Consider the following 25,281-nt stretch of genomic DNA (forward strand, 5'->3'; position numbering starts at 1 on the left):
ATGTGTACTTCCGTTCGGTTACGTGTGCTGGCGTCTTATCTGGACTGTTGTCAGGGTTCCTTCCCGTCAGAGAGGTTCCTCTCACACCTCACAGGGTGGAGTATATACCCCTGAGAGGAAGCTTCCAAAGCAAGGCCAGACAGGTACACTTGCTGTTCAGAAATATTCTATCTTCTGCAGCCTCTGCCCACCTTTGTTGAGCAAACAGGGTCTGCCAGGTGGACCTCAAGCAATCTCCAACAGACCTGCAGCTGAGGTCTGACTGTTAGAAGGAAAAGTATCAAACAGGAAGGACACCTACACCAAAACCCCATCAGTACATCACCATCATCAAAGACCAGAGGCAGATAAAACCACAAAGATGGGGAAAAGCAGGGCAGAAAAGCACAAATTCAAAAATAAGAGCACATCTCCCCGGCAAAGGGAGAAAGCAGCTCATACCATCCAGCAATGAGATCAAAGCTGAATGGAAAATGACTTTGATAGAAGATAGAGAAGAAGGCTTCAGTCCATCAAATTTCTTAGAGCTAAGGAGAATTAGAGTGCCCGGTACCAAATAAAGCTAAAATCCCGAAAAAGTGGAAAATTGTTGGCTAGACTAATTAATGCAGAGAAGGTCATAATGAGAAATGAAAAGAGATAAGAAAACCATGACGCGAGAAATATTTATGACAAATGCACAAGCTTGATGACATTCGATCAACTGGAAGAAAAGTATCAGCGATTGAGGATCAAATGAATGAAATGAAGCGAGAAGAAAACAAAAGAAAAAGAAGAAAAATGAACAAAGCCTGCAGAAATGGGATTATGTAAAAGACCAAATCTCGTCTGATTGGGGTGCCTAGTGAAGAGGGAAGAAAATGGAACCAAGTTGGAAAACACTCTCTTCAGGATATCATCCAGGAGAACTTCCCCAACCCTGATAGGGCAGGCCAACATTCAAATCCAGAAATACAAGGGGGCATACAAAGATACTCCTCGAGAAGAGCAACTCCAAGACACATAATTGCCAGATTCACCAGAAAGTTGAAATGAAGGAAAAATCTTAAGGGCAGCCAGAGAGAAAGGTGGGTTACCCACAAGGAAGCCCATCAGACTCACAGCAGAATCTCTTAGGCAGAAGCTCTCCAAGCCAACCAGAAGGAGTGGGGGCAATATTCAACATTCTTAAAAGAAAGATTTCAACCCAGAATTTCATATCAGCCAAACTAAGTTTCATAGAAGTGAAGGAATAAAATCCTTTACAGACAAGCAAATGCTTAGAAGTTTGTCACCACTAGGCCTGCCCACAAAAGAGACCCTGAAGGAAGCACTCAACATGGAAGGAACAACCCGGTGCCAGCCATTGCAAAAACATGCCAAAATAACCAAGACCGCCAGTTAGGAAGAAACTTTGCATCAACTAGCTTGAGGAGCAAAATATTTTGAGTTAATATCATAATGGCAGGATCAGGATTCACACATAACAATCTTAACCTTAAATGTAAATGGACTAAATGCTCCAATGAAAAGACACAGACTGGCAAACTGGATAAAAGTCAGACCCATCAGTCTGCTGTATTCAGGAGACTCTCCTGCCTTGAAGAGAAGAGAAGAACATACATAGGCTCAAAAATAAAAGGGATGGAGAATTTACCAAAAGCAAATGGAGAACAAAAAGCAGGGGGTTGCAATCCTAGTCTCTGATAAAACGAGCTTTTAAATATCAAAGATCAAAAGAGACAAAGAAAGGCCATTACATAATATTCAAGGATCAATTCAACAGGAAGAAATAACTATCCTAAATATATAGCACTTTTAATACAGAGCACCCAGGTCATAAAGCAAGTCCTTAGAGACTTACAAAAGAGACTTAGACTCCCCACCACAACAATAATGGAGACTTCAACCTCCACTGTCAACATTAGACAGATCAGCAGAGACAGAAAGTTAACAAGGATGTCCAGGAATTGAACTCATCTCTGCGACAGCAGACCTAATGAACATCTATAGAACTCTCACCCCAAATCAACAGAATATACATTCTTCTCAGCACCACATCGTGCCTCCAAATTATTATGAGTGGAAGTAAGCACTCCTCAGCAAATGTCTTTAAGAACAAGTACTGTAAACTGTCTCTCAGACCACAGTGCAATCAAACTAGAACTCAGGACCCAAGAAAGCTTCAATCAAAACCACTCAACTACATGGAAACTGAACAACCTGCTCCTAGAATGACTACTTTTGTTACATATATATATGAGAAATGAAAGGCAACGAAATAAAGATGTTCTTTGAAACCAATGAGAACAAAGATACAACATACCAAATCTCTGGGACACATTTAAAGCAGTGTGCAAGAGGAAATTTATAACATTTAAGCCTACAAGAGAAAGCAGGAAAGATCAAAATTGACTCTAACGGTATAATTAAAGAACTAGAAGCAAGAGCAAACACATTCAAAGCCAAAAAGAAGCAAAAGAAATAGCAAAATCAGAGCAGAACTGAAGGAGATAGAAATTTTACAAAAACCACATCCAAAAATCAATGAATCCAGGGTTGGTTTTTGAAAAGATCAACAAAATTGACAGACCACTAGCAAGACTAATAAAGAAAGAAAAGAAGAATCAAGTAGGAAACATAATTAAAAATGATAAAGGGGATATCACAAACCCCACAGAAATACAAACACCATCAGAGAATACTATATAAACTGTACCTCTCATAAAATAAACTGGAAAACCACAGAGAAATGGATAATTTCCTGGACACTTACACTCTTCAAGACTAAACCAGGAGAGAAAGCCCAGATCCCTGAATAACAGACCAATAGTGACTGAAATTGAGGCAATAATTAATAGCCTACCAACCAAAAAGTCCAGGACCAGATGGATTCACAGCTGAATTCTACCAGAGGTATAGGAGGAGTTAGTACCATTCCTTCTGAAACTATTCCAATCAATAGAAAAGAGAATCTCCTAACTCATTTATGAGGCCAACATCATCAATGCCAAAACCTGGCGAGACACAACAAAAGAAAATTTTATATCCCTGATGGTTTTGGCCGATGCAAAAATCCTCAATAAAATACTGGCAAACAGTTCAACAACGCATCAAAAAGCTTATCCACCATGCAGATCAAGTGGAGCTTCATCCCTGGGATGTAAGGCTGATTCAACATTGTTATAAATCAATAAACATAATCAACATATAAACAGAGAACCAAGACAAAACCACATGATTATTTCAATAGATGCAGAAAGGCTTTTGATAAAATGTAGCAACCCTTCATGCTAAAAGGCGCTGACTCAATAAGTTACAGTATTGATGGGACGTGCCTCAAAATAATAAAATGACATGACAAACCCCACATTAATATCATACTGAATGGTAAAAACTGGGAAAAATTCCCTTTGAAAACTGGCACAAGACAGGGATGCCCTCTCTCACCACTCCTATTCAACATAGTGTTGGAAGTTCTGGCTAGAGACAGTGAGCAGAGAAAGAAATCAGGGGTATTCAGTTAGGAAGAAGAAGTCAAATTGTCCCTGTTTGCAGATGACATGATTGTATATTTAGAAAACCCCATTGTCTCAGCCCAAAATCTCCTTAGCTGATAAAAGCAACTTCAGCAAAGTCTCAGGATACGAATTAATGTGCAAAAATCACAAGCATTCTTATACACCAATAACAGACAACACAGAGCCAAATCATGAATGAACTTCCATTCTGATTTATTCAGAAGAAGATCAAATACCCCTAGGAATCAACTTACAAGGGATAAAGGACCTCTCTTCAAGGAGAACTACAAACCACTGCTCAGTGAAATAAAGAGGACTACAAACAAATGGAAGAACACATGCCATGTAATAAATAGTTAGGAAAGAATCCAATATGCGTGAAAATTATTGCTCTTTGCTTAAAGGTAATTTATAAATTCAATGCCATCCCCATCAAACTTTATACCAATGAGTTTCTTCACAGAATTGGAAAAACTGCTTTAAGTTCATATGGAACCAAAAAGAGCCCCGCATCTTCCAAGAAGACAATCCTAAAGTCAAAACAAAAGCTGGAGGGCGTCATACCTGACTTCAAACTATATACTAAAGGCTACAGTAACCAAAAACAGCATGGTACTGTAGTACCAAGATAGAGAATATAGACCAATGGAACAGAACAAGTCCTCAGAAATAATACCACATCTGACCATCGATCTTTGACAAACCTGAGAAGAAAAACAAAGAAATGGAAAGGATTCCCTATTTAATAAATGAACGCTGGGAAAATTGGCTATGACCATCAGTGAAAGCTGAAACTGGATCCTTTCCTTACTCATATGCGAAAAATTAATTCAAGATGGATTAGGGCCAAATATTGAAGACCTAATACCATAAAATCACTAGGAAAACCTAGGTAGTACCACGGGACATAGGCATGGGCCAAGGAACTTCATGTCCTAAAAGTACCAAAAGCAGCTGACAGCAAAGCTAGAGTATTAAATGGGATCTAATTAAACTAAAAGAGCTTCTGCACAGCAAAAAGAAACTACCATCAGAGTGAACAGGCAACAGAATGGGGAGAAAATTTTTAATCTACTCATTGACAAAGGGCTAATATCCAGAACCTACAAAGAACAAACAAATTTACAAGAAAAACAAACAACCCATCAAAAAGTGGAGTGGCTGGGATATGAACAGACATTTCTCAAAAGAGGACATTCATACAATAACAGACACATGAAAAATGCTCATCATCTCTGGCCATCAGAAGTAAATCAAAAACCACAATGAGATACCATCTGCACCAGTTAGGGCTGATCATTAAAGTCAGGAAACAACAGGTGCTGGAGAGGATGTGGAGAAATAGGAACACTTTTACACTGTTGGTGGGATTATCAAGCTAGTTCAACCATTATGGAAAACATTATGGCGATTCCTCAGGATCTAGAACTAGATGTACCACATGACCCAGCCATCGTACTGAGGGGATATACCCAAAGACTATAAATTATGCTGCTATAAAGACATGCACGCGATATGTCTATTGCAGCACTAATTCTAATATAATAACAAAAGACTTGCAGAATCAACCCAAATGTCCATCAGTGACAGATTGGATTAAAAAGAAAATATTATTTTATACACCCATGGAATACTATGCATACATAAAAAGGGTCTGCTGTCTTTGGCAAGGACATGGATAAGCTGGAAACTCATCATTCTTAGCAAACTACTCCACAAGAACAGAAAACCAAACACAGCATGTTCTCACTCATGAGCAGGAACTGAACAGCAGAATCACTTGGACTCAGGAAGGAACATCACACACGGGGCCTATCATGGGAGGGGGAGGAGGTGCATTGGGAGGTATACCTGATGTAAATGGCAGACGATGGGTGCAGCAGACTAACATAACTGCAAAAGTATATATGTAACAAATGCCTGCATGTTATCATGTACCTAACTTAAAATATAATAATAATAAATAATTAAAAATTAAAATTAAAATTCAAAATTAAAATTAAATAAAATTTAAAGAATAAAAATTCACTTCTGTTTAAAGGTGGAGAAAGTCTCATTATTGAAGGGAAATGGATTTTGAAGTCCAAAAGATTAGGCTATACAGATTCTGGAAAAGAAAGACTGGTACGGCCGGGTGCGGTAGCTCACGCCTGTAATCCCAGCACTTTGGGAGGCCGAGGCAGGCAGATCACAAGGTCAGGAGTTCGAGACCAGCCTGACCAACATGGGGAAACCCCATCTCTACAAAAAATACAAAAATTACCCAGGCGTGGTGGCACATGCCTGCAATCCCAGCTATTCAGGAGGCTGAGGCAGGAGAACTGCTTGAACCTGGGAGGTGGAGGTTGCAGTGAGCTGAGATCATGCCATTGCACTCCAGTGCTCCAGCCTGGATGACAGAGCAAGATTCCATCTCAATTCAGGAAGAGAAAGAAGAGATCTTTCATTTTAAATTTATATGCATTTGGGCCGGGCGCGGTGGCTCATGCTTGTAAATCCAGCCTTTTGGGAAGCTGAGACGGGTGGATCACCTGAAGTCAGGAGTTTGAGACTTGCCTGGCCAACACGGTGAAAACCCATCTCTACTGAAAATACAAAAATTAGCCAGACACGGTGGCGGGCACTTGTAATCCCAGCTACTCAGGAGGCTGAGGCAGGAGAATCGCTTGAACTCAGAAGGTGGAGGTTGCAGTGAGCTGAGACCGTGCCACTGCACTCCAGCCTGGGGAACAAGAGTGAAACTCCATCTCAAAAAAAAAAAAAAAAAAAAAAAAAAAAATATATATATATATATATATATGCTCAAATGACCAACAGTTAATAGTCAATATGCTGGTAACTATGCACACATTCTTAATGGTTTTGCAGCAAACTAATATTAGCAAATAAATATCAGCAAACTAAATTCAATAGTACATTAAAAGGATTATATACTTTGACCAAGTGGGATTTATCCTAAGATTGCAAAGGTGGTTGGGTGTCTTTAAAAAAAAAAAAAAAAAAAATCAACATAAATATACATTAATAGAATGAAGGGGGGGAAAAGACATGACCTCTTAACTCAGAAAAAGCATCTGACAAAATTGAACACCGTTTCATGATAAAAACACTTAGAAAACTAGGAATACAAGACAATTTCCTCAAAATGATAAAGGGCATCTAACACGCTCAGTCGTGAAAGACTGAAAACTTTCTCCCTAAGATCAGGAACAAAACAAGGATACTATCACCACTTCCATTCAACACTGTACCAACCAGAAGTAAACCAGTTTTAAAAATAAAACTCTAGGCAGAACAATTAAACAAGAAAAAGAAAAAGCATCCAAATTGAAACGTTATTTTTATTTGCCAATAACATAATCCTATATAGAGAAAAATTCCAAAGGCCAGGCATGGTAGCTCACACCTGTAATCCCAGCACTTTGGGAGGCCCAGGCTGGTGGATCACTTGAGGCCGGGAGTCTGAAACCAGGCAGGGCAACATGGTGAAACCTCATCTCTACTAAGTAAACCACAAAAATTAGCTGGGTGTGGTGACACACACCTGTAATCCCAGCTACTCGGGAGGCTGAGACACGAGAATCACTTTAGCCCAGGAGGCAGAGCTTGCAGTGAGCCTAGGTCACACCACTGCACTCCAGAGCCTGGGTGACAGAGCGAGACTCTGTCTCAAAAAAACAAAACAAAACAAAACAAAACAAAAAAACTCCCAAAGAATCCACAACAAGGTGGAGACCAGCCTGGGCGACATGGTGAAACCCTGTCTCTAACAAAAAAATACAAAAAAATTAGCCAGGCGTGGTGGTGTGTGCCTGTGGTCCCAGCTACTTGGGAGGCTGACATGGGAGGTTCACTTGAGCCTAGGAGGTGGAGGCTACAGTGAGCTGAGATTGTGCTACTGCACTCCAGCCTGGGTAATGGAGTGACATCCTGACACACACACACACACACACACACACACACACACACACACACACAAAATCAGCATGAAGCATTAAAGTAGAATTAAAGATTCCTCAAGTCATCTTCCTGTCACAGTTTAAAAAAAAAAAAAACTTTCTTAAGTAACATCTGAGTAATTCAGGGTCCATAAAATCAAATATTTAAATTACTTATTTTCCCATGTATATTTCCACTCCCAACTCCAAGAGGAAGTTACCAGAATTTGACATTCTGAAGAATTTCATTCACTGGTTTGCACCTGTCTGCCTGTGAGGTAGCCCATACTAACAAGGAAAGCCAACAAGGAGTCATCTTTGTGGCCACATGGTTGGACTATTCAGGAACTTACTGCTGGTTTGCCTCAAGTACTCCTGGTTCACTAGTTCACGGAATAATAATTTGGGGTGTTACTTGAATTGTTTTCTTTTGTCTTACTGTTCGGTTCATGGTTTTGCATATTAAAGATTTAATTACATAAACATTGAAAATGAATGCAAAGTTTATATGATTAGCTTCTGAAGTAAACTGTGTACCATTAATTTCAATGAAAATTAAGTTTTTACTTTTAAGAATTCACCTTAAGGCAACCTTTTTTTTTTTTCAGTACAGGGTTTTTTTTGGAACAAATTACCCACCTGAAATGGGGAAAAACTATAATTTATCCCGAATTAGGCAATTCATAGCCAGAGATGACCCTGATTGGTCATAAGAATGAACCTCTCAGATCTCTGACTACAGGAAGGATAACAGACTGAGTGCTGCAGCAGCTGCACTCAAATCCATCACTGTGTTTGTGTCAAGGCCAGTTTCTCACTAGCTCCTCCCTGTCACTGACCGAGCATGGCAGGCCTATTCCTGGGAGACACATTATTCTTGCAATAGGCAACTTTCACTCAAACACTTCCTAAGCCTTGCAAACTTTCCTTAGTATTGCACTACAGTCTAAGACAGTTTCACCCAAAGTTCCTTCCTTCCTTACCTCTCTTTTAACTTGGAGTCAGACTGACATCAGTCTGACAACTCTCCCTGTCTCCTTCCTTTTTCCCCCTCACAAGCATTTCACCCAACAAATTCCTTATGTGCTTAATCCCATCTTGGCATCTGCTTCTAAGAGGTCCTGGACTAATACAATGACAAAGGCTCCCCTTGAAGCATCACACTTAAAAAAAAAAAGAAAAAGAAAAGAAAAAAAAAAACTAGCCATTTTACATGAACTATTTCTAAAATACAGTATTTGCTTCCCTATTTGCTAAAACAAAATACACTAAACATGAGTATTCCAAAATTAAGGTGTAGGTACTAAGAGTATGAAGACATTCACTCTACTTAGAGGATGGAGTTGTAGTAGAAAGGCTTTGTGGAGGAGATGGTGTTTGAAATGTACTTCAGAGCCATCCTCAAAGCCTTCAGGCTATACCTGCCTGTGATTATCAAGGACAGTCCATCAAACAGGCCTTCCACGCTTGGATATCCGCCAAAGAGTAAATCCCTCCTATCACAATTCTCTCCCAGCCCTCTAATCTCTAGAATACTGATGGTTCCTTAATTTCCCTCCAAACGTGATCTTCTCCCAATATTCCCCCTTTCATCACCATCCCCACTTAAACACCTCAGTCAGAAACCTAGGAATCCTCTTTGACTCCCCTCACTGCCCTGCTCAATTCAATCACCAATCTATCTCTAAATCTCTCTAATTAATTTGTCCACTTTTCTCTATACCCACAGCTATTGCTCTAGTTAAAGCCACCTGTCATCCCTTCCATGAACTACTGCAAAATCTCCTAACTGGCTTTCCTGCCTACAGTTCAGTTCCCATTTAATCCATGCTCCATACAGTCTACAGCAGTCCTTCAAAATTCATGTGTGTCAGCTCCCTGCTTAAAACCCTGCAGTTGCTCCCCACTGCTGACAAGATAAAATGCAGTTATTTGATTCACAAGATCTGGCCCCACACTCCAGACTTCAGCTACTCAGAACTCCAAAAATGCTGAGTTCCTCTTGGCCTCCAAGCTACCACAAATCCTTGGAATTTATTTCCTTCTAAACCTTAACTAGCTAACTCCCACTTCCATTCACTGATTCATTCATTCATTCACCCATTTATGGTCCCACTTCCATTTTAAAAGTCACTTCTGGCCAGGAACAGTGGCTCACTCCTGTAATCCCAGTGCTTTGGGAGGCCAAGGCAGGAAGATCACTTGAGGGCAGGAGTGTGAAACCAGCCTGAGTAATATAGTGAGACCCTGTCTCTACAAAAAAATTTTTTAAAAATTAGCCAGGAGTGGTAGTGCACACCTGTAGTCCTAGATACCTGGGAGGCTGAGGTGCAAAAATTGCTCGAGCCTAGGAGTTCAAGGTTGCAGTGAGCTATGATTACACCACTGCACCCCAGCCTTGGTGACGGAGTAAGACCTGGTGTCTTTAAAAAAAAAAAAAAATTATATGGGCCGGGTGCAGTGGCTCACATATGTAATCCCAGCACACTGGGAGGCTGAGGCAGGTGAACTGCTTGAGCTCAGGAGTTCGAGACCAGCCTAGGCAACACGGTGAAACCCTGTCTCTACCAAATATACAAAAGTTAGCTGGGTGTAGTGGCACATGTCTGTTGTCCCAACTACTCAGAAGGCTAAGGTGGGAGGATTGCTGGACCCCAGGAAGTTGGGGCTGCAGTAAGCCATGATTGCACTACTGCACTCCAGCCTGAGTGACAGAGCAAGAACCTGTCTCAAAAAAATAAAACAATAAAATGAAATAAAATAAATGATATGTCACTTCCATCATAAGCATACAAACATAAGCATACAAGGACAGTCTCCTAGCTTCTCACTGCCACCCAAAGACCGTTAATCCTCAGCCAGTTCCTTTATGGTCTGTGCTACCTTTCCATTAACCAGTGTCTTTTAAAATTCTACCTTTTTTAATGCAACAGAACCTTTTTTCCCAAATGAAATCCTATGCAAAGCTCCAAAATGTAAAAGGACTGAGCTCCTTGGCTTAAAGTAAGGGGTTTCAAAGCCCTGTCCATTCAGCCTCCCTCTCTCCTGAGATACTTATTCCTTAAAAATTTAAGGTTCAGGACAATTAGAACACCACCGTACTGCATTACACTTCCTACTCAAAAAAGGCAACACAGTGGAATATAAAGAGTTGTTTTTGAAGCTATTCTGACTTAGGTTCAAATCCTGATTCTACTCCTTACTAGTCATAAGATCTTATGCAGTTTGTCCTCATAAAATCCATTTCGTCAGCTGTACAACTGGGACATTACCACCTTCAAAAGTCAATGGGTAGAACAGAGATAAGCATGTGAACAATATTGCCTAGGATACTGGCAAACAGCAGGAACTCAATAAAATACTATCTGCCATGACTTATTATCACAGGAATGAAAGATTAACATTTAAAAAGATCTAGAAACACTAAAACATAATTTTCAAAAGAATAAAATTGGAGTATTACACTACCTAACACCAAAACTTACTATAAGTGGAGAAATCAACAATTAGATAAATGGAGAATGGAGAGCCTAGAAATCAACTGACAGAGAGATACAGATACAGTTGTGCGTGTGTGTATATAGTCGTCCCTCAGTATCCATGGGGGATTGGTTCCAGGACTTCCCTCAGATACCAAAACGTGCAGATGCTCAAGTTCTAATCTTACAGAAAGTGGTGTAGCATTTGCATACAACCTGTGCACATCCTCCCATATACCTTAAATCCTCTCCAGATTACTAATAATAATTAATACTATGTAAGGAGTTGTACTGTATTGTTTAAGGAGTAATGACCAAAAATACCTGACAAATTTAGTACAGATGCAATTTCCCCCCATCCTGCTCCCCCAGATACTTTTGATCCACAGTTGTTTGAATGCACAGATGCAGAGGACTGACTGCATATACACATACACACATGAATCATGTAATTTTCATAAAAATATCAACACAATCCAACAGAAAAAAAGAAAATCTCTTCAACAGGCCACTACTCTAGGCATACTGTCTACGGCATAGCCCTGCTCTGCAAGGGGCAATAAAAAAAAAAGAAGAGGGTCTCTTCAACAGATAGTTCTGAAATAACTAGATATCAGCATTGAAAATAAATGGATCTCAATTCCTACCTTGTATCATAACACAACAATTAACCTGAAATGGACCACAGAGTCTATGAAAGCTAAAAGTATAAAGCTTTTAAAAGACAACATTAGGAAAATATCGGCAAAGGGTTCTTAGACATAAGACAGCAATAACCTTAAAAGAAAAAAACATATATTTGACTCCATCAGTATTAAAAACTTCTGGCCAGGCACAGTGGCTCGCACCTGTAACCCCAGCACTTTGGGAGGGTGAGGCAGGTAGATCACTTGAGGTCAGGAATTTGAGACCAGCCTGGCCAACATGGAGAAACCCCAACTCTATTAAAAATACCAAAATGGGCAGGGCAAGGCAGGTGGATCACCTGAGGTCAGGAGATTGAGACCAGCCTGGCCAATATGGCGAAACCCTGTCTCTAATAAAAATACAAAAATTATCCAGGTGTGGAGGCACATGCCTGTAATCCCAGCTAATCGGGCGGCTGAAGCAGGAGAATCGCTTGAACCCAGGAGGTGGAGGTTGCCGTGAGCTGAGATTGTGCCACTGCACTCCAGCCTGGGCCACAGAGCAAGACTCCATCTCAAAAAACAATAATAATAATAAGAAGATGGATTCATGGATGAAGGGATGGATAGGCACGCCATAGAGCAAACATAATAAAATTATAATAAAATGTTAATTATAAAATCTGGGCAATGGGTATAAGGGTGTTTACTGTACAATTCTTTCGACTTTTCTGTGTATTGAAAAATCTTCATGACAAAAATGTTAGGGTAAAAACTTTATCACAAGACAAACTTCTAAAATGAAGTACAAAGTTTCTTCCTATTTTGTCTATGGCTGTAATAAATACTACGTCAGAGGAGGTGAGAAGTAGTTGTCACTTTTACTATTATTTGATTAAAACATCCTTACTGCTGTTACTTCTGGACCTTTCTCCCACTGCTAGAATATAGTCTCCCTCTCTGCTACAGTACATTCCATAATCTCTGTGGACTTCATCATCATTCCCATATGCAACCCAATACATCAACTTTAGAGCTCCTAATTGTCTCATCTGCTGCATCTCTGGAATCCTTTTTTTTTTCTTTTTGAGATGGAGTTTTGCTCTTGTTGCCCAGGCTGGAGTGCACTGGCCCGACCTTAGCTCACTGCAACCTCCGCCTCCAAGTTTCAAGCGATTCTCCTACTTCAGCCTCCCGAGTAGCATGTGCCACCACATCCAGATAATTTTTGTATTTTTGGTAGAAGCGAGGTTTCGCCATGTTGGCCAGGCTGGTCTCGAACTCCTGAGCTCAGGTGATCTGCCCTCCTCAGCCTCTATCTCTGGAATCTTAAAACTCCAAAACATAACAATTGTCATCATCTCTAATCATAATCCCCTATCTACTCCCACTACCCTTCTCTTCTAACTCATGAAGATTTTGAATCCATGGAGCCCTAATTTTTCTTCCAGTCCATTATTTCTCTTATATACCCTTACTTCCTCTCTATCATTTGAAATATCCCCCTATCTTCTTAATTTCTACTGCAGCTACCTGCAACCAACTATCTTCTCTCCCTGTTTACCTGAACAGATAAGTGCTGCCGGAGGAGAATCTCACAACCACCAGATCAACCCTACTCCAAGTTTATGGTCTCCACACTCAGCACTGCTCAGCAATTCCTCTCTCGCTCACTCGCTCTCTCTCTCTCGCTCTTTCTTTCTTTCCCATGGGTCACTGCAGCATCAGCCTCCTGAGCTCAAGGGATCCTCCCACCTCAGTCTCCCGAGTGGCTGGGACTACAGGTGCATACCACCATGGCTGGCTTTTTTTTTTTTTTGGTAGAGATGGTGTCTCACCATGTTGCCCAGGCTGGTCTTGAACTCGTGGTTTCAAGGGATCCTCTCACCTCAGGCTCCCAAAGTGCTGGAACTGCAGGCATGAGACACCGCACCTGTCTTGCAATTCCTTTCTAAGGTACTGGTTGGCTCCTCTACACTCCACAGCAGCAATTCCCAAACTTCACTATTCCTTCTAAATTCCTTACTACTTTCCCTTTCTTCACTCTGTAAAAAAATTTTTGCCTTTCATTTCATCATGAAAATGGAGGTGATCTGGCCAGGCGCCAGTGGCTCATGCCTGTAATCCCAGGACTTTGGGAGGCCGAGGCGGGCAGACTGCCTGAGCTCAGGAGTTCAAGACCAGCCTGGGCAACATGGTGAAACCCCATCTCTACTAAAATACAAAAGATTAGCCACATGTGGCAGAGTGCACCTGTAATCCCAGCTACTGGGGAGGCTGAGGCAGAGTTGCTGGATCCCAGGAAGTGGAGGCTGCAGCGAGCCGAGATCGCACCACTGCACTCCAGCCTAGAAGACAAGAGCAAGACTCTGTCTCAAAAATGAAAGAGAAAGAAAGAAAGAAAGAAAGAAAGAAAGAAAGAAAGAAAGAAGACAGACAGAAAGACAGAAAGACAGAAAGAAAGAAACACAGAAGGAGAGAAGGAAGGAAGGGAGGGAGGGAGGGAGGGAGGGAAGAAGGAAGGAAGGAAGGAAGGAAGGAAGGAAGGAAGGAAGGAAGGAAAGAAAATGGAGGTGATTATTTAGCATGAACTCCCTGCTCCCCAACCTACAAACCCCTCTTTATCACTTTCCCTCCTATCTCATAATAAAAGATGTCATCACCCCTGCCACAGAGATAGCATTACATAGTGTTTTATTAATTAATGTATTTAGAGACAAGGTCTCACTCTGTAACCCAGGCTCGAGTGCAGTAGCCCAATCATAGCTCACTGCAGCCTCAAACTCCTGGGCTCAAGCAATTTTCCCACTTCAGCCTCCTGAGTAGCTGGGACTACAGGCATGCACCACCATACCTGGTTTTTTTTCCTTGTAGAGACAGGGTCTCACTATGTGGTCTAGGCTGGTCTCAAACTCCTAGCCTCAAGTGATCCTCCTGCCTTGGCCTCCCAAAGTGTTGGCATTAACAGCATAAGCCACCACGCCCAGTCAACACAGTGTTTAAAAATACAGATTTTAGGGTCGGGGGAGGGGGTTCATGGTACAAAAATAGATAAATAAATAAATTTTAAAAATAAAAATAAAGATTCTGTAACTAAATTACACAGGCAAATTTAACTTTCCAAACCTTGATTTTCTCTCCTGTAAAAAGGAAGCCATAATAGTATCCTATAAGAATTAAATGAGAACACAGGTGAAGTGCTTAAAGTAGTATCTCCCAAACAGTTCTAGGCAAATTCCATTGCTCTGTGTTCCTGAATCTTCACCAGCATTCTCTATTAGCTCCTTCCCCAAAGGCTCTTAACAAGTTTTTGTCGTCTCCAAATAAGAAGCAAAAATGTCTTACCCAATCTTGAATATCTTTTTTGCCTCAGCACTATCTCTTTTCCCTTCCATTCCAAGCTTCTAGAAAAAAAATAATCTGAACAAAAAGGTCAGCAGCCCTTGCTAGTCTTACTTTCTCCATGTTCTTCCATCTTCTACTGTTACAATAAAACTACTCTGACATAGTGACCAATGACCCCTTAGCTGCCAAACTTAACACTTTTCAAGCCCTTTGACTTTTCTATAGCCTGATATGATCAATGACTCTTTCTTTTCTTTCTCTTTTTTTTTTTTTTTTGTTTCTTTTTTTGAGACAAGGCTTTACCCTGTCACCCAGACGGCAGTGAAATGGCACGATCATGGCTCACCTCAGTATCAACATCCCAGGCTCAGGCATTCCTCCCACCTCAGCCTCCTGAGTAGCCAGGACCACAGGTGTGTGCCACCAAGCCTGACTAGTTTTTTTGGTTTTTTGTTTTTCTTTCTTTTTCTTTTTCTTTTTTTTTTTCTGAGATGGAGTTTCACTCCTGTTGCCCAGGCTGGAGTGCAATAGCACAATCGCGGCTCACCACAACCTCTGCCTCCTGGGTTCAAGCAATTATCCTGCCTCAGCCTCCCAAGTAGCTGGCATTACAGGCATGTGCCACCACGCCTAGCTAATTTTGTATTTTTAGTAGAGAAGGGGTTTCTCCATGTTGGTTAGGCTGGTGTTGAACTCCTGACCTCAGGTGATCCCCCGCCTCAGCTTCTCAAAGTGGCTTTACAGGCATTACAGGCATGAGCCACCTCGCCCGGCTGATTTGTTTTCATTTATTTTTGAAACAGAGTCTCGCTCTGTCACCCAAGCTGGAGTACAATGGTGTGATATCAGCTCACTGCAGCCTCCACCTCCCAGGATTCTTGTGTCTCAGCCTCCCAAGTAGCTGGGATTACAGGCGTGCACCACCACGTCAGGCTAATTTTTGTATTTTTAGTAAAGACAGGGGTTTCCCTATGTTGGCCAGGCTGGTCTCAAACTCCTGACCACAGGTGATCCATCTGCCTGGGCCTCCCAACATGCTAGGATCTACAGGTGTGAGCCACTGCACACAGCTAACAACTCTTTTCTTGAAGCATTCCTCTCTCAACTTCTCAGACACTAGTGTTTCATTCCTTCTGCCTGACTCTTTGCTTCTCAGTCTCCTTACATTGTTCCTCTTCCTCCACTATCTCCCTGTACACTATTTTCCACTCCCCTTCCCCACTTCTTATGCCGGCCCTTTTTCAGTCTTACTCAAATCATTTTCAGCATGTGGTCTCATCTACTTTTTAACATATCTTCATTGAGGTACAACTGACATACAATAAACTGCACATATTTAAAACGTACAAGCTGAAAAATTCCAGCATATGTATACACCCCTGAAACCATCAGCACAATCAAGACAAGTGAACATAAAAAGCCTCTCCCTAAACAACCACTGATCTGCACTAGTTTGCAGCTTTTAGAATGTTCTATAAGTAGAACATACAGTATATACTCTTTTTTCGTTTCCCTTCTTTCATTAAGTATAATTATTTCGAGATTCAGCCATGTTGTCATTTGTATCAAGTTTGTTCTCTTTTTTTTTTGGAGACAGGGTCTCATTTTTTTGCCCAGGCTGGAGTGCAGGAGCACAATCACACCTCACTGCAGCCTTGACCTCTCAGACCCAAGCAATGCTCCCACCTCAGCCTCCCAAGCAGTTGGGACTACTGGCTCATGCCACCACACCTGGCTAATTTTTTAAGTTTTTTGTAGAGACAGGTTTTCAGTATGTTGCCTAGGCTGGCCTGGAACTCTTGGGCTCAAGTAATCCTCCCACCTTGGCCTCCCAAAGTGCTGGGATTACAGGCATAAGCCAACTCACCCAGCCAGTTTGTTCCTTTTTGTTGCTGAGTATATTCCACTGTTTGTCTGTATCACAATTTGCTTATTCATCCACCTGCTGATGGACATCGGTTTCCAGTTTTTGACTGCAAAGAGCTGCCATGAACATTCATGTATAAGTCTTTGTATAGGCTTCATCTATATTTATGGCTTTACTCACACATCTAGAAGTTCCAAATCTGCTTCATCAGATACCAACAACAAATAGCCAGTCAGAGAAGTTCACTTGAATAACCCAAAAGGACTTTTAAGTCAACAAGTCCAAAAATCATCTTATTATGCCATTCCTCTCTCCAACCTAAAAGCTTCTCCTACATTCTCTATCCTGACTAAAGACGATCAAGTCAGAAACAAGTCTATTCCTGTTCCATTACCATTCCCCCAATCACTCAGTGAGTTACCAGGTCCTGTCAATTTTGCTGTGTAAACATCTTTCAAATAAAATCCACATCCATATTTCCATCTTTGTTCAAATGCACCCTTAATTCAAATGTATATTATCTCTTGACTGGACTATTAAACTAGGCTTCTAACTTTTCTCCTCATTTCATGTCTCTTTCTTCTCCAAACCATTTTCCATTCTATGGCCAAAGTGAATTTTCTAAAATTCAAATGTGCTGTTACTCCCCTACTTAAAACTTATTGGCTGGGCTCACCCTGTAATCCCAGCACTTTGGGAAGCTGAGGCAGGCAGATGGATGGAGCCCAGGAGTTCAAGACCAGCCTGGGAAACATGGTGAAACCACAACTCTACAAAAAATACAAAAATTAGCCGGGTGTGGCAGTGTGTCTGTAGTCTCAGGAGGCTGAGGTGGGAGGATCACTTAGGCCCCGGAGATGGAGGTTGCAGTGAGCCAAGATCGCATGACTGCACCCCAGCCTGGTGAGACTGTCTCAAAACAAACAAACAAAACAAAAACAAACAAACAAAAGAAACTTTATCAATGGCGTCTAATTACCCAAGAAAAAATTAAAATTCCTTAGCTTAACATACATAAAAACTGTCCATAAACCAGTTGTCTCTCCAGACATGCCCTGCCACTTTCCATCACGTTCTAATTTAGTCTTTTCTGATTATGTCATTTACCTTTTTTATTTTCTTTTTTTGAGACAGATTTTTGCTCTTATTGCCCAGGTTGGAGTGCAGTGGCGCGATCTCGGCTCACTGCAACCTCCGCCTTCCTGAATTTCAAGCAATTCTCCTGCCTCAGCCTCCCGAGTAGCTGGGATTATAAAAGCCCATCACCATGCCCAGCCAATTTTTGTATTTTTTCGTAGAGACGGGGTTTCACCATGTTGGCCAGGCTGGTCTCAAACTCCTGACCTCATGATCTGCCCACCTTGGTATCCTGAAGTGCTGGGATTACAGGTGTGAGCCACTGCGCCCGGCCCTGTCATTTACCTTTTTAACCTGAGTGTCAAGGGCAATACCTGTTCTATAGTAGGCATGATATATTTGTGCAATAGGTAAGATAGGACTTAGACTCATAGATGCGGTGAAACAGATACAGTGGGACATTCCAGCCGCATTCAGGAAAAGTAGCAGTACAGACTGGCTAAAGCAAAAGGAGACAAAAGATTATGGTAGACAATCCAGTCAGAAAAGCAGGATGAAGCCAGATATCAATCGCTGTCAATTCCATGCTAAAAAGTGTGCACTTCAGCGTAGGCTGAACTCAAAAGACATCAACAGTTCTGAACAAGAGTGTGACATGTTCAGAAGTGTCCTATAACTGGTAAGATCTGAAAAACAGAAGGTGAGGTGGGGGGCAGTGAACTTAATTAAGAAGTTATCACAGTAGTCTGAGAAAGGAGACTCAATTAGAGAAGCTGGAGGAGGGAACAGACTAGAAGAGCATGCCAAAGGGAAATGAACATACAGGCTCTACCTGAGTGTGCACTACTAATACAAAAAAGCCAGAGATGACCCCAACATTTTAAACCAGTCAAATGTAATAATAAAGTCATTAATCAAGAAGAAAAACTGAAATGACTGGTGGAGGAGAGAAGTCATAGTTTCAGTTTGTGTATCACCTCACCTATTTATTCAAATTGAGTGCCTACCAGATGTCAAGCACTGTATGTATGGGGAATAAAATGAGGGTAAGATATCAAGCCTGTTCTCAAGGAGCATCCGATCTAGCTACAGGCAAGTAAATAGGAACTTAAAATTCACAGAGCTAGAATAAGGTGCAAAAAGAAAACAAAACAGTAATATCCAATTCAGCCCTGATGATTTGAGAGTTCAGGTTGAGTGAGTCTAGAAGGATGAGTAGTGTTGGACCAGGCAAAGAAGGATGAAGGGACTAGAATATCCAAAGAGCCTCAGGTAAGAGTGAGAGAAACACAAGTTGGATGCATCTACAAATAATTCAATAATAAATCAAAGGAAGAAATCAAGATATGGAGATATCCACATGAAATGTCCAGCAGGCAGGTAAAAACGTAGGTTTTGAGCTACTAACAACATATCCAGATATGAAATATACTGTATTTTCAACCTTGTTTAGAATCATTGTTAGTGGATATTTAAATAAGAATTGGAAGAACCTTACATATCAGCTAGATTATGTACACTTCCACCTCCTCCTATCACTTCTACTGCAAAAATATTTCTAGCTTAAAGTCAAAAGCTGGTTTATGTAAATATACAAAAAGGACAAGTGGGGGCTGTGGTAAGGTGGAGATACACGACCTATCTAAAGAAGGCAGCCATTTACTCACCTCCAGCAGTTTAGTGCCTCGCTTGAATACAGACCCTAAATGACAAGACCTTCCTATTCGTCAAGAAAAGCAGAAAATTCAGATTTTATGTAATATCTCCCATTTTCAAATATTAGCAACTAATTACATTTGAAAATAAAACCACACTGTGCCAGCCAAACAAAATGCTTCTGTGGACAGATTCCAGCAAGGGCCACCAGTGTGGCAGAATTAAAACAAGGTCTGTCAACTCCTACAATATTCTTTCCACTACTTCAAAGAATTCTCAGCTGATAGCTTGGTGATTCCCTAAGAAAGCAGCTGTTTTTGCCTCTAAGCAAAATGGCCCCTATTTGGCAATACTTTATGAGTTCCTTTACAGATTTTTAAACAATTTCCCTGTCTCCTCTTACCCTATCCGGACACCAGCTTCTAGCATCACAGAGACGTCCTACACCCCTTCCATTACAAGCTGAGAAGCCAAACTTGCAAGTAAAGCAAAAGTAAGGAGTGAGAGCCTGATGGGATTTCTAAGGAGTAAAGTATGTAAGATACATGGCATCTTTTTGGTTTTCTTTAAAAAAAAAAAAAAAAATACATAGATGTTTGTGACTAGTCAGACACTTGAAGGGGAAAATGTCCGTAACTTAAGTCAGAAATATATGAGCAAATACTCCTGACAAACCAAATAGTTTCCACTGTAAGACAGCAAGAGGGACAGGAGGAGAACAGGGCAAAAGGGAAAGTAAAAGTTACTGGCCTTTGAGAAATATCAGACAGCTTTTAATGTTTAGCATAAAAGGTACAACATTAATCTCCATTCTTAGTAGAAGCAGTTAGCATGAAACATTCTTTAAGCAGCAAGAAACTGGAATTTAGAAACACTATTAGAAGAGTAAAGCAATCTTTACAGAAAAGGTAAATGAAGAAAAGGAAACAAAAATAGTCTGGTAGTCACACTGCTGCTTTAGAAGCTTTAAAAATGTAACAACACTTCCTAATTATACTAAAACATTTAAAAGCACAGATCGGGGGTATGTAACAATGTAGCAAACTTAAACATACAAAGGCTAAAAATTCTTAACCAAATGACAGCACCAAGTTTCTAACGCTGCAAAAACAAAACAAAAAAACCCCGAAATTGGTAGCATGTGCACCGGCCCCTGTTAATCGGAGGAGCGGGGGAAACCAGGAGAATGAGGAGTGATTGCTGATGGCGAGCAGAGCAGGCCACGTTACTGCTGGCAGGCGAGCTCGCAATTCCTTTGAGCAAGCACTACGGCCAGGGCATTCTCGAAAAGCCACTAAAACGAGCGTACTGGACACCTAAAACGGCAGGCTGACAGCAGCTCCGCGCTAAGACCGAGAAGGCGGAAAAGTGGCCTGCTTTGACCTCCGCAGAAAACTGAGGCTCCTGCAACTGTTGTCTTGGAATCAAAGGGCAAAGCATTCACCTCTCAGGGGTTGGATTATTCGGATAAACTCCCGCCAGCTTCCTGCGGCCTTCCCACACACCCGGTGGATGTCAACACCGAGAGCCAGCCGTATGGCGAGCCTCTCCGTGTGCGCCGTCCTTCTGGAGACGCGGCGAGACCGGGAAGAAAGACAGCCCTGCGCGCGCCCCGCCTCCCCAGCCCTTCCCCAGCGCCAGCCCGGCGCCCGCGCTGGGGTGCTGCGGCCGGGAAGCGGGGTCCCGCGTGCTCCTCACCTTTTTCAGCGCAGGCACCAGCAGTCCCCGCCACTTGGGCGCGTTCTCTTCGCTGAAAAACTCGTATGGCAGCTGCTGCGCCTGCATGGTGCCCCCGGGGCGCCTCTGGGCGGGGAGAGGGGCGGCGGCGGCCGGGCCGGGGAGCTGCGAGAGGGCGAGATCGCAGCACGGAACAGGGCCGCGGCCCCACCGGACGGCCCGGCCCCCTCCGGGCGCCGCGCAGCCGGGCTAGCCCTGGCGAGGGGGCTGGGGGGCGAGGCCCGCGCCCGGCCACACACCCGACACGGGTACCAACTGTGGAGAACGAACGCGGCCCGGAGGCGGCGGCATCCCGCACCACCGCCCCGGGGCCAGGCCCCCCGCGCCTCCTCCCCGGCCCGCCGGCGCCGCCCCGGGCTGCCCTCTGCCGCGGCCGCCGCCCGCCCGCCCGCCGGGGCTGCACTCTCGGGCCCGGCCTGGCCCCGCGGCGGAGCTGGCGGCTGGGGGAGGACGTGTGGAGGTACGCTCCGGCCGCGGCGCCCGCTCTGCTCAGTTGATACCCCGAAACGCAGGAGCCCCGGGCGGGGCGGAGCTGGGGCGGGGGTCTCGCGGGGAAGGGGAAGGACCCGAGGTCGTTGTTGGGGAATCTGGCTGCCCTGAGGTGCCGCCGCAGCCGCCGCCGCCGCCGGTGTAGCGCTGGAGCTTCCTACTAGCGAACTGAACCTGCTCGCTACTGAGCATGCGCCGCCGGGCTGGGTTGGTTCGCTCCGGGTTTTCCGGCTCCCGGTGAAGGAGGAGGGAAGCTCGAGAGAGAGAGAGGGAGGGCGCCTGGCCAGGCTGTTGCTGCGCTCCTGGGGGCTGCAGGGGAGGGGCGAAAGGACCCGAGACGTCAAACCCTGGCAAAGTGGAGCCTGCAGGGGTGGGTGATAACTAGGGTAAAGAGGCTCCCCATTGTGTGGTCTGGCGGTGAGGGCTCCCACCCCTCTCGGAATCCCTGGGCCCTTCGTTTCGGAAAGGGGTGTGTGTACTTTGTTCCTGAACACGAAGATAAGGACTGCCCAGAGCACGCAATGTATAGTAAACAGACTGGACAAAAGATACAGGTGCTCTGTCACGAAACCTACTGCTCAGTATCTGCTGAGTAGTAGAAGTGATTGCAGTGTTTCTAACTGGTCTTTCCACAAAACCAAGAATAAAATGTGTACGTGTAGTATTGATTTTGTGTGTATGTTTTAGATTCCCTCTGTTCATCTTTTAAACCCACTCCAGATATGAACTCCAATAAACACTTTCCTCCAGTGGATATCGAGACCTCTTCTACAGCTCCTAGAGCACTGCACTTATGCCCTTCTCAGGGCGTTCAGTCTATCGTGTTTTGTATCTTTTGAGGTTCTTTCGACTAGATAATATACTGGAAGGCCGATCTTTTTCACCAGGGCCTCTACACAGAACAGGCACTCAGTGAATATTAGTGGAATGCTAAAGGAGCAGTATTTATAAACTGTCCCTCCAGGCCACTGTTTGTTTATAATAGGGGCACTTTGTGGCAGACACCTTATGATTTATCATTAATTATCACTTTTTGAGTATCATCTCATTTAATCCCCACAGCAACCCTATTATTTTCATTTCACCGATAAGAAGGCAGTTTAGAGGAACTAGCCTGGGTTAAAGCTGACATTGTGTCCTCCTATTCCTGAGAAGAGTAACCAGGATCAGGCAAACGAGAAAGGTTCAGTGGTTCTTAATCTTTACAGGACCTCTTTGAAAATCTGGAAAAAACTCTTAGGTTATTTCCTTTAAAAATATACAGGCCGGCCAGGCGAGGTGGCTCATGCCTGTAATCCCAGCACTTTAGGAGGCTGAGGCAAGTGGATCACCTGAGGTCAGGAGTTCGAGACCAGCCTGGCCAACATTGTGAAAACCTGTCTCTACTAAAAATACAAAAATTAGCAAGGCATGGTGGTGGGCGCCTGTAATCTCAGCTACTCAGGAGGCTGAGGCAGGAGAATCGCTTGAACCCGCGAGGCAGAGGTTGCAGTGAGCCAAGATCATGCCACTGCACTCCAGCCTGGGCGACAAGAGCAAAACTCCGTCTCAATTAAAAAAAAAAAAAATATATATATATATATACACACACACACACACACACACACACACACACCCACACCCAGGTCCGGCGCAGTGGCTCGTGCCTGTAATCCCAGCACTTTGGGAGGCCGAGGTGGGCGGACCATTTGAGCTCAGGAGTTTGAGACCAGGCTGGCGAGACCCATCTCTATTGTTTTATTTAAAAAATAAAAATATACATACTTGATTTACATTTGAAAAAATCCCCACTTTCAAAGTGTGTGGAATGATGTTTTGAAATCCATCCATAGGCCGGGTGCGTGGCTGACGCCTGTAATCCCAGCACTTTGGGAGGCCGAGGCGGGTGGATCACGAGGTCAGGAGATCGAGACCATCCTGGCTAACACGGTGAAACCCCGTGTCTACTAAAAATACAAAAAACTGGCCGGGCGTGGTGGCAGGCGCCTGTTGTCCTAGCTACTTGGGAGGCTGAGGCAGGAGAATGGTGTGAACCCGGGAGATGGAGCTTGCAGTGAGCAGAGACTGCGCCATTGCACTCCAGCCTGGGCAACAGAGCGAGACTCTGTCTCAAAAAAACAAAACAAAACAAACAAACAAACAAACAAGAAATCCATCCATAAATCCTCCAGATAAGAAGACATGAAGTCTAGCTCTGTCGCCCAGGCTGGAGTTCAGTGGCACCATCTTAGCTCACTGCAATCTTCGCCTGGCGGGTTCAGGTGATTCTCCTGCCTCAACCTCCTGAGTAGCTGGGATTATAGGTGCCTGCCACCACGCCCAGGTAATTTTTGTATTTTTATTAGAGATGAGGTTTCACTGTGTTGGTCAGGCTGGTTTCAAACTCCTGACCTCGTGATCCACCCGCCTCCATCTCCCAAAGTGCTGTGATTACAAGTGTGAGCCAACGCGCCCGGCCAGCCCTCTTCAAATATTTAAAGGGTTGTGATATGGGGGAAGAGATTGGTTCCAAACGAACCAAGATCAAGTCTGTACCCCAAACTATTGTTTGGCTTCCCATTGCTCTTAGAATATATTTCAAACTTCTTACCGTACCCCACAAAGGCATGCATCTGGCTCCTGCTCACATTCTCAATGTTTTCTCACCATTCACAACCTTGCCTCACCACACTCCAGTCACAGTAGCCTTCTGTCTATTCCTAGAAAACAACAAGCTGCCTAAAGAACATTGTTCTTCTCTCAGCCTAGAACACCTAACTGTTCACTTGGCTCGTTATAAACATCACCACTTCCAAGAGGCCTTCTCCCATCACTCCAAGAAATTCTCACCTGTGTATTTCTACCATATGTTCTTTTTATTTCCTGCTAGCACTAAATCAGATCAGGCCTCTATTTTTGGTTGTTGGTTTCCCTCTTGTCCCCAACAATCTTTTTTTTTTTTTTTTGAGACGAGTCTCATTTTGTCGCCCAGGCTGGAATGCAGGCGGAATCTTGGCTCACTGCAACCTCCACTTCCCAGGTTCAAGTTATTTTCCTGCCGCAGACTCCCGAGTAGCTGGGACTGCACGCGCACGCCACCAAGCCCGGTTAATTTTTGTATTTTTAGTAGAGACGGGGTTTCGCTATGTTGGCCAGGCTGGTCTCGAACTCCTGACCTCAAACAATCCACCCACCTCCGCCTCCCAAAGTGCTGGGACTACAGGAGTGAGCCACCGCGCCTGGCCGAGATCAACAATCTTTGTGCGCTTCGTTCTTCACGGTTTCAATCGTATCCCCAGGACCTACAATGCCTCCACACAGTAGGTAGCAATAAATGTTGTCGAAGGAGTGAAATTTGCATGCAGGAAACTTTCAGAACTACCTAATCAACGTTGTTCCCAGGAAACGGGCGATTTTCGAGGTGTGGTAAAAACCGTACATTCACTCACTCGGGCTAAGAGGTTGGGCATGTTGACCTCTAAGGTCCCCTTCAACTCCGAATCTCTGATTTGACTGCAGAGAAAAACAAGCCCTAGAAACATAAATTACAGCCTGGGCTGGGCTTGCTTAGCGACCAGGACAGGTTTT

The 25,281-nt window shown here is 43.4% G+C and overlaps 1 protein-coding gene across 2 annotated transcripts in view; it reads right to left on the reverse strand.

Annotated features, from left to right (window-relative positions):
• SOS1 (SOS Ras/Rac guanine nucleotide exchange factor 1) overlaps positions 1-21,552 on the reverse strand; it is a 164,094-nt gene extending 142,542 nt beyond the window's left edge. For both annotated transcript variants that reach the window (XM_031655088.1, XM_031655087.1), the window contains exon 1: positions 21,187-21,552. In XM_031655088.1, the coding sequence (XP_031510948.1) occupies positions 21,187-21,273 (87 nt within the window). In that variant the 5' untranslated portion in view covers positions 21,274-21,552. The remainder of the gene's footprint in view (positions 1-21,186) is intronic.
• Positions 21,553-25,281: the final 3,729 nt, after the last annotated feature.

This window comes from Papio anubis, chromosome 14, assembly GCF_008728515.1.
Source record: "Papio anubis isolate 15944 chromosome 14, Panubis1.0, whole genome shotgun sequence".
NCBI classification, from domain to species: domain Eukaryota; kingdom Metazoa; phylum Chordata; class Mammalia; order Primates; family Cercopithecidae; genus Papio; species Papio anubis.